Source organism: Lampetra planeri, chromosome 23 (assembly GCF_965212315.1).
Source record: "Lampetra planeri chromosome 23, kcLamPlan1.2.h2, whole genome shotgun sequence".
In the NCBI taxonomy this organism is placed as follows: domain Eukaryota; kingdom Metazoa; phylum Chordata; class Hyperoartia; order Petromyzontiformes; family Petromyzontidae; genus Lampetra; species Lampetra planeri.
This window is the reverse complement of record NC_136129.1, coordinates 7,995,535-8,005,827: the sequence shown is the minus strand read 5'-3', so window position 1 is coordinate 8,005,827 and position 10,293 is coordinate 7,995,535. Positions and strand designations below refer to the sequence as shown.

The 10,293-nt window shown below is 54.3% G+C and overlaps 1 protein-coding gene across 2 annotated transcripts; it reads right to left on the bottom strand.

The window, feature by feature from the left end:
- Nucleotides 1-1,192: 1,192 nt before the first annotated feature.
- On the bottom strand, nucleotides 1,193-9,148 carry LOC144726399 (coiled-coil domain-containing protein 137-like). Of its 2 annotated transcripts, none has more exons than XM_078605081.1 (7): nucleotides 7,945-9,148; nucleotides 6,235-6,365; nucleotides 4,332-4,489; nucleotides 3,434-3,588; nucleotides 3,228-3,310; nucleotides 2,877-2,956; nucleotides 1,193-2,619 (listed from the first exon to the last, which is right to left on the bottom strand). In XM_078605081.1, the coding sequence occupies exons 1-7, from the start codon at nucleotides 8,010-8,012 to the stop codon at nucleotides 2,131-2,133; spliced, it is 1,164 nt and encodes a 387-aa protein (XP_078461207.1). In that variant the 5' UTR covers nucleotides 8,013-9,148; the 3' UTR covers nucleotides 1,193-2,130. The 2 variants fall into 2 exon arrangements, with proteins under 2 accessions (XP_078461207.1, XP_078461208.1); XM_078605082.1 differs by having other exon boundaries at nucleotides 6,235-6,362; nucleotides 7,945-9,146.
- Nucleotides 9,149-10,293: the final 1,145 nt, after the last annotated feature.

Here is a 10,293-nt window from a genome sequence, read left to right as displayed (position 1 = left end):
TGTCAATAAAAAAAACCCAAGGCTGTCAAGAAGTAATTAGATAATGGTCTCAAGAAGCGAACTGCTGCAAAAAGAAAAACGAGGAGAGAGCGAAAGGACAGCACCCCACCCCTCACCCGCTCCATCGGAGTGCGTAATTGGCAGGGTGTCGAACGCAACGCGCAGTAATGGATGTTGTGATATTTGAGACGCTGCGAAGAGACGACCCCATCACCCGTGGTGGGTGGCTGGGGGGGGGGAAAGGTGAATTTGTGGGGGTCCACGGTTACTTGGCGCACGCCGTGCATGGAAGAGAGTGGCGGCGCAGCGGTTAAGAGGCCACGTGCCGAGTTCGATTCCCGGACGCGGCCGTCATCTGAAGCGGGTCTCCTTGCTCCTTGCCCGACACCGCCAACCCGGACTGGTCAGCGCACGCCCCACTCTCCTCCTCAACGCCAAAGCGGCGTTTGGAAGCTTTCGTTTCCCCCCCAACGCTGGTGGCGCCGAGTTGGCACGTGGTCAACTCGACCCGAAAGGAGCTGTTTAAAACACCAGCGCTGGGAAGACAAAGGCGGCCTGGCGAGGTGCTCTGTTCATACCCACCGTGCTACAAAACTCGGCGAGCCGAGTTCAACTCCCTGCCGGGGTCAACGTCAGCGGCGATTGATCAGTCAGTCTCGCGGCTGTCGCGCGCGCCGCGTTGACAGCGTCGCGGTTCGCCGCGCAACCCGGCGACCCGGGCTTGATTTCGTGACCAGAACAAGGTCGATGACCGAACACCCGCCCCCAGTTTTCATTAATGACTGCCGCTGACAAGCTTTAGTTTTGAAAGCCCTTAAGGGACCGATGAAGGTAACTAGGGACCTGGGAGATAAAACAGAATAAACGTGAATTTTTTTACGTTATTTTAATATTTTGTATTGCACCATTTCGTAGTGTGGCGATTTCTTTTTGTTGACTCAATGGTTGTTATAGCTGGTCAAATAAAGGTGAAATACAAATGAGAAAAATTCCCAACTTGAACTGCTAACACTGCTGCTTCATACAGCAGTGGACTGCCAAAGGTTGTTTGTACGTACCAAAGCCGTGCATGTAACGAGTCTGCATGGAATAACTCGGGGGGGGGGGGGGGGGGGTGTTCGTTCTAACGACACAGAAGGATTCTTCAATTTGTTACTTCTCAAGGCACCCACAAAGTACGCGTGAGATCTGGTGAGAGAAAAAGACTGTTTTATCGTTCGTCGCCTGCGTCACGTTTAGACGAACGGAGCGAACGAGATCGGACAAACGAGAGCGAAACGGAGGAACAGAATCATTGCATACGCACGGATTCCGTAACGCTTCCCAACGTGCGCGTGTTCTCGGACGTACTTACTCATTTGTAATAACGATGCCCAAGCTGCACTAGGAGGCGATGTCGACTATGGTGTCTTTGCCTCGGCCGAAAAGGCGCTTATCCATTTAGCGCTGGTTTTTGTCGCCACCCTTTGCTCAATGTGGTCGGTTTTCTAGAGTACAAGTTCCTAACAGCAACTCAACTTTACACAATAATTTCACTTACATTTGGTCATCTGTACAAAGGTTTTCGTGACCCTACGTGTGTATGTGGTGAACTTCTTTCGCACCGTACGTAGCCAACCGTGCTCATCTTTAAAAGCAATTCTAAAGAAATTAGTTTTCAATCGAGATTCAAAAGTGCAACGCTCCTACAGAACTGAGGCATTGCCGCTTTAAATTTCAGTCAAAACAGCATGAAAAACAGAAACGACATGAACGAGACTGTGAATCGTGACAATCGCCAAACTGCCAGGCTCGTTAGGAATTGTGGTTAACGCCATGAGCCTGAACACAAGGTTAAACGCGGTGGGGATTTTTGTGCATTTATTGGTGACCAGGCTGAGGACTCTCCACCTCGCGACACACAGGAACCCAGTTGAACACCATGGGGCGGCCGAAACCCGGGCTCAAACCTGGGACCCTCAACGGTGGCTCTGACCCCTGCAGCTCCATCCCCAACTTGAAATCTCCCAACGACGAATCGCCCCAGGTGTTAACACCCCAACGCGTTCAAATCCCGATCGTGGCGTTTATAAACATAAAATAAATAAACACCTTCCCACGGAGCATCGTAGGGGTGGGTGGGGGTCATTCTCATGCTCCCGTCCGGCGACCCCTCCCCCCCCCCACCCCCGACACGGCCACGAGAGGCCGCCAGAGGTCAGCGCGCGTCACCGCGTGCAGGGCCACGAGAGGCCGCCAGAGGTCAGCGCGCGTCACCACGTGCAGGGCCACGAGAGGCCGCCAGAGGTCAGCGCGCGTCACCGCGTGCAGGGCCACGAGAGGCCGCCAGAGGTCAGCGCGCGTCACCGCGTGCAGGGCCACGAGAGGCCGCCAGAGGTCAGCGCGCGTCACCGCGTGCTGCGGCCCGCGGCCCGCCTCCTTCTGCGCTTTCAGGTGGCGGTAAGCGCGCACCACTCGCTCCCGCTCCTCCTCCACGATGCGCTGGCGGGCCATGGAGGGCTTGGGTGCCACCGTCCCACCAGCGCCGCCTGCGCCGCCCGCGCCGCCCGAGCCGCTCGCGCCGCTGGGCCCCTCCGTGGGGACCATCAGTGACCGCAACAGCAGCTTTTTCTCGCCAGCCTGGAGGGGAGGGGGGGGGTGGGTTGAGGGTCGGCGCTCGTTATGGAAACGCGCCACAGGGAAAGCGCCGGTGGCGTCGGTGGCGACGCGCATCGATCCGTCGTCGGTTGAAGGTCGATTGGTTTACACCTGCGGCTCATGCGGGACGGCGAGACCGCAGGGTCGCAGAAAATCAGGTGCGCGACAGTCGTCGGATGCGTTGTGCGAAATAACGTTGCGTGCGTGCGTGTCCGTGCGTGCGTGCGCATGTGCGCTACCTTGCTCTGGGCCGGACACTTCCGTGGTTTGGCCGTGAGACTCGGAGGCTCCATGACGACCTCCCCAAACCGGACGGGATCTGCAAACGACGACACGGCCGCCCAAGGCTCAAGACTCCCACTGCCGGGAACGGCGCGGCAATACAGGGCGATCCGTTGACAGATACCCCGCTGGTTTCTACCCGCAGCGGCTCATGTGCTGCGTGTGATTGATTTCGGGAGCCATCCGTGCCACACGGTGTTATTGACGTACGGCGGGAAACGCGTCAAAGCTTTGAAAATAAGATGTTGTTTTCCTTGTAATAGTGTTCACGTGCTATTTCAGTGGGGTATCTACAAAACGATCGGCACCTGTGTACTTCGCCATCTCTTGCAGCTTCTCTTGTTTTTTCCGGCGCTTGTTAACGAACTTGCCGAGCTTCTTCTGGTTGTACCTGCGACGCCGACAAGAGCGCGCGTTACTTATACGTGCGGGGAAATATATTTTTTTCAACAAAGCGGACGTAACTCACGCGCACACAAACGCAGATGTGCACGGACGCACGCAACGCGCTGACCTGAGCTTAGCCTCTGACTTGACCGAGATCTTGACGCCCTCGTCCCCTCCCCCCGAGCCTGACCCGCCACCCCCCTCCACCACGCGTCCACGCTTGTCCATCTTCACGTTCACCTCCGGCTGGCGGTCCGGCATGGCCCGGCACACGTCCCTCACCTGCGCAACGCACACGCCAAACGTACACGGCGCTCACCGACACGGCCATCACCACGCACACACACGGCGGCACTCGCCCATCCATGACACGCCGCACGCCCCTCACTTACACTGCACACCACACGGCAACAGCCTCGCATCCGCTCGACGCTCGCACCTACTGCTCGACACAAAACAAAGATCCCCGTATAGCCTTGACAGACTGTTGGGGCAAGTGCTGCTAGCGAGCACCTATGAAGGCTGGCACGGCCCACGAGGGAGGACGGGGGGTCAGCCCCACGCCCGCACATGTGCAGATGCCTAGCACAACCCCTGCTCCCCATTCAGTTTTCAGTTTAATTTATTAGGTGTAGCCCTGTGAGCCATTCGGCTCTTGAATCGGGTGCAACCGCAACAAACAAAAAAACATGAACAAGAAAACATCTTAAAGTGACTATGCGCAAACATAAAAATCCAGGAGAAAAACTGCAAAGTCTTCCAGAAAAAAAAAGCACCGTACACCAACGCTGTGCAAAAATCCCAGTGGGATGCAAGTCAAACAACAACAACCACAAGACAACTTAGATTAAAGCCATCATTCAAACTCCGTACTACAACAAACAAACATGGCCAAACAGAAAAACTTTTCGAAATCACCAAAATAAAGCCATCAGCAATGTAACAGTGATCATAGGAACTGTGACCGACATTTCACAAAACCCCATCCCCCCCCAAGGCCCCCCCACCCCACCCGCATCCCTCACCTGCTCGGCGGCACAGTTCATGCGCCACACGAAGGTGCTCTCCGACTCTCCCCGGCGCCGGCGGAAGCGCGGCACGGCCGGCTCCCCCGTGACGGCCGTGCCCCGGGTCGGCTGCGCGCCAGCCTCCACGTGCGTCCCCATGAGGCCCACGCGGGCGTCTGCGTGCAACACGAAAAGGCGGCGTTGGCGACGGCGGGCGGTCGGTGACCGCGCGGGAACGGCACGGACCGGAAGCGCGTGGGAGAGCTCCGCGGCACGACAGCGATCGCCCACTCCGCGGAGTGCCCAAAGAGGGCAGTCGGTGCTGTACCGTGCGGTTCGGTGCAATGGGGATTCATGCAGGAGGGCGGTTAACACCGTTTTGGACGTAGCTTTCAGGCGCTCGTGTAGGTAATTGCCAGGAAAATCACGAAGCGGGAAAGTGCACGGCGAGCGGGGAAATCGGTGCCCTCTATTGTGTGGTTCAGAGGTCACTTGAACCGATCTCAAGAGATTAGGTTTGTGATATTAGCTTGCTTCCGCGGGCCGTTCTTTAAGACGTCGGGTCGCGCGGCTCTGCGAGAGATCCGAGTGGATGCTGCTCTGACTCGCGACAAAATCGGGATAAAATTGGGGGGAGAAATTACCACGCGAAAAGGACAGACGCGGCACATCAATGAGACCTTCAGCCACATCAGCGGGCAAGGCTGATCGGGTAACGCTGCCTTCTCTAATCACGCGGTAATAAAATCATTACTGCCGAGATTAAAGCTCCGTGCCATCGAGCCACGGCAAGGAAATCATCGCCCGACCACGCAGTCCCAAACGACTGAAACCTCAGCCCATCCAACTACCATTCACTGCCAAGTATTTAGAACGTTAATCAAATTATGCCCCCCACCCCGCCTGCCTCCGCTGCCCCCCATCTCGTTAGCGAGCCCTGCCACTCATCGTTAGAGAGGCCTTGCAAATTACTCGATTCGGATTTTTAAGGGAAAAAGTTCAGACGACTTTGACAGTTACACGATATCAGATGCTCTTTTAAAGATGTGAGTCATTGACAGACTGATGATGATGAGACTTTTCTTCTACTTGAGTGCAATGGACAAACCAATTACGAGTTCTGTCATTCGTAGATAAATACAATTTTTACCCTTACGGATAACGAAGAAATGCTCAGGAAACACCACGTGGTCGTACGCACTTGAACCAATGGACTTATTTTCATCCACGCTGGGATGGCGATGATGCATTCACTTCCGTGTATGCATCAAACCGTCGACTTGCTCCCTAAATAACTAAGCAAAATTCATAAACGCTACAGATAATTACCTTCACAATGACAGACCTTCTGTATCGTTAGTTTTTAGTCACACTTTGGACTGAGTTTTTCCTAATTAGCGGAAATGGCCACAACACCAAACTAAACCGTTCTGTGGCGAAGCTTAATAGCCAACCCAGCATGCCCTGCGTGTCAAGAAAACACTGGAACAGGCTTAACGATCAACACATTTGTATCTACTTGCATTGGCGACCGTTGGAATATTCTGTCCAAGTTTGAATGCCACCCCGTGGTCCAGCTGTGCTAGGGGTCTGCACAGGGAGGGGGGCGGCACACCGAGCATGCGGTGACGACACTTATCACAACGGTTCCTATTCCTCCTCCGCTACGATGTGTCCGTACTCTTTGGTTTTTTCGGTAACTTTACCGAAAAACCATAGAGTATGAATCCTTGCAGTCACAAACACTTCAAATCTAGGATATGTCCGTAGTTTAGGACGAATGGGATTGACACCGGGTCTTCTCAACACTTCCATTTTGACGGCCGAGAATCTACTGCCTGATCGCGGCAGCCCTGCCGAGAAAACCCAGCGGCCGGCGCAAGGGGGGAATATTCAAGGCGAGGGGGGGGGGGGTTCTCACCATGTTTGTTGCGGTTGTGTCGCTTGTCCTTCATGCGCCTCTGGTTCTCCATGATCTCCCGCAGCTTTGCGGGGATGCCCTGCTCGTCCACGAAGCGCGGGGCCCGCGTCTTCTTCCCGCAACCGCCCCTGCTTCACCGCGGTCGATCGCGAGGATTTACAGAACACGGAGGGAGGAAGAAAGATCACACGTGTATGCTTTTTCCTCCGAAACACCATTGTTTTCAGGACGGTCCTGCTACAATTGGGATGTTTGGCCGATTCAATTAATAACTGTTTGATTTAACGTGGGAGGGAACTGTAGTACCCGGAGAAAACTCACCACGCTCGTGAGGAGACTGCTCAAAATCTCCGCACAGATATACGGGCAGTCCCCGACTTAAGAATGGGTTGTGTGTGTGTTGATCTTCTTTCGCACCGTACATAGCCAACCATGCTAATCGTTCCGGAAACCCGTAAGTTGGAACACAATAATGTATTTAAATGCACAGTCAGTGTTACAAAGTGTGTTAAGGTTCAACAAAAAAACAGGGAAGCAATTGTTAAACATTGCACATTTGCACGTAGCACTGTAAATAGTTCCGCGGTTCAGTTCGCAAGTCGGATGGTTAATTAAAAAAGAATACATTATGGAAGTTCGTTCATAAGTGTTGATGCGCATAAGTTGGGCGTTTATAAGTTGGGGACTGCCTGCATTGAATAATTATCCACCGCTCTTGCCGATTGATGATAAAGCCGACGTCATAACCACCACCCGAATCATTACCATCGTTAAATTCATCAAGGGCAGCGTGGGTTTGGGACATTCATCACCACCATCATAATCAGCGGCAGTAACATTGGAGATTCTTCACCGACGGATGCAGATGGGTCACTTACCCATAATCTTCATACACAATAACCTGAGATCATATTATCAGCTTAAATCGGGAGACATGTTGTCGCTTAATAATAATAATTCACAATTTGTTCATTCACTGCCGGATAAAGGGCCTCCCCACGTTTTTCAGTTATGGGGAGTTGTTGTCGACCATATTTCACCACGCGGGTCCGTGCGGGTTGGGGAACGGGGTGACCTAGACCGGTTTAGACATCATTAGCCACCCGCGTTAGCCGTTTACTGGGAAGCGAACGCATGTGAACCAGGTTCATGGCGCAGTGCGATAACGACTGCATCATCGCTCCACCTGGCATTTTACTGTTGGCCCCGGATAAATGGAGGCAATTTCCACATCACAGCTACCTCTCTATTTAAGGAACGAAACAGGACGAGGACTTCTCCACAAATCTGTCTGTCGCCTGATGAAGCGAGTTGTAATTACTGGCGAAACGTCGTACTCAGGTTGTAAATGTCGTGTCTTTGCTCTCCAACACACCAGTGTGCTGTACTAGTGACGAATTGGCACATTCTGTTTACGTGACAACCCTTACTAGTTGGCTGTGTCGGGTGGTGGCGGGTTTAACGACACATTTATATATTTACGCGATCTAACCCAAAAAAACCTGTATGTAGGCAATTCCACATTCGTACGGCAGGGGCCAGTATGAAATTGGACAATGTAATATTGCACGGGGGAGGGGGTCCTGGGACCGCTGCGGACCCAAACGCTTTCAGAGGACCCCCCCCCCAAATGATGCTTAGGGCCCCCCCTAAACTGGTATAAAAAATACTCCGGCACCACCACCACCACCACCATGTCGCCCCACTCACTTGTTTATGATGTCCTTCTTGGGTCCGCTGTGGGACGTGTCGACGCTTCTGTCCTTGTACCTCCCCATGCTTGCACCGCGCGAGGCAGGAGGAGAACGCTACGAAGAGCGAACGTCAACGGCGGCTGAAATGAAGCGTGGATTTGGCCGCCACAAGAGTAGGGCGAGAGCACGCGCTCAAGACGAAGGCCGACACAGGCCCGCCGAGATGCGGCGACGGTCGGTTTCTTGTGCGGACGCGATCGTAGCAATCACTCTGCTGTGACGGACGGCAACGGCGTGGGGGGGGGGGAGGAGGAAGGGAAGAGGTCTTCATCCAGCAGTGGAGAGATAAACCTCCGCCGCTGCTGCTGTTGCCGATGGTGAAAAACTGGCGCGGGCAGTGCAAATCAGCGGGCCATGCCGTCGCTCATGGGCGCCGCCATGCTGCGATGGCCACGTGACACGGAAACCGTTGAGGAGGGAGGGGGGCGGGGCGCCGCCATCTTGCTAGAGGAAGAGAGCAGCCATCTTGCTAGGGGACAGCCGCTTCCTCCCCCATTGACATTTGTTCAACAATTTACTTCAGATTCTGGCGTGAAGTACACTCTCCAAATCTTGAATTATCTTTCTAGCCTCACCCCCAACCCCCCTCTAAGGGTATTGCCCGAAACGTCGCCAAATGTATACATTTCATTTGAAGGTCACGGTGTTGTTATTGACGAACGTGCCGAGTTGTGTTGTTGTTGTTGCTGTTTGGTTACCGTTACTAAACCGTCTGTCCCGCGAACGTTGCGCGTGCACCGCCCCCACGTAAGATGGCCGTCGAGTTCACGCCCATCTTGAAAACAAAACAAAATCGAATCGCGAAACACTGAGAACTTAGTCGACGGAATCGATCCACGGCCCAACCAAGCGGGCCGGAATCTAAACCCGTGAAGTTGGAATCGAATTGACGCACCCAAGTACGTGGGAATCGAATCGTGATTTTTTTAATCGACGGTTAATCGAATCGTGGGTGGGGGGGAGGGTGTTGTTGTGAATTTGGATGTGCCGAACCCGGCTCCTGACCCTCTCTGCTTCGGATTGGGGTCCTCGTCCCGTCCCCCCGCCGGCCTCACGCGTCTCCTCCCCGCGGCGTTTCTCCCCCATGGCCGCCGCGGGGCTTCTGGCTGCCGCGTGGACGCGGGGTCTGCGTCGGACGGCAGTGAGTGTGACCCGATTGGGGCTGCCCCCGAGTTTTCACCGAAGCAAAAGCGGTGTCGACTTAGGGGTCGTTCATACGTGACGTCACGCACTAGGAGAGGGGGGGGGGGTCAGACATTTGTGACGATGTGTGACGATGGGGGGGGGCGGGTTTGATAGATGTGACGTCACATCAAAATGCGCGACTTTAAATATAGACAACACGTTTTACTTAATTAAATATACTTTTTAATAAATGTTTTCTCCTACAACATCAGAGTGCAGCGCCACATTAAATACGCACTACGATGACAATAGTTTAAAGCGATTTGAATTTGAAGCATGTTTTATTTTGGGGGAGGGGGGGGGCAGAGCTTTGTGACGTCATATTTTAGGGGGGGTCTGACTTTTTGTGACGCTGTGTGATGAGGGGGGGGGGTCCAAAATCGTCCAAAATCGCGTGACGTCATTTATGGACGGCCCCTAAAAACTTTTGATCGACTCGCATCCTTGCGGTCACGATACGTGCATTGAGAGCAAACGTACAAATCGATTATTTTTTATTCGGATGTTTTATGTGATTGGTTCATGGAAACCTCGCTGGTATCACCTGTGGAGTCACTATTGCACCCCTAATAATTATCTTGCTGTGTGTGCGGTGTACGCGTGTGTGTGTGTACAAGGTGACCTGGCGGACGGGTGAGCTGGTGAGTTGCCGGCGAAGTGTCGGTGGACCTGCGGCAGGGTCATCCGGCTCAGAGTCTGGGTCAAAACCACGGTCTGGATCAGATTCCGAGTCTTTCTCAGAATTTGCTTCCGATCCTGCGCCAGGCTCTAGTTCAGGACCAGAGCCGTCGTCGGGATCTGGTGCTCAACCGGAGCCAGATCCAGAATTTCGTTCGGGTCCAGCATCAGTGTCTGAATCAGGATGTGACTCCGGACGTGGTTCCGGATCAGGACCTCGCTCAAGGTCAGGATCTGGGCACGACTTGGACCCGGGTCCCGCGTCCCACGCGCTCCGGGCATCGCCGCCGCCGCCACCGCCGCTTTCGCCGCCCATCCCCGAGCCGCCCGTGGGGTTGTGTTGCATGAGCGGCTGCCCCAACTGCGTCTGGCTGAGTTACGCCGAGGAGCTGCTGTCGCGCTACGGCGATGGTGACGGCGCGCGGGCGGCGCTGGACGCCGT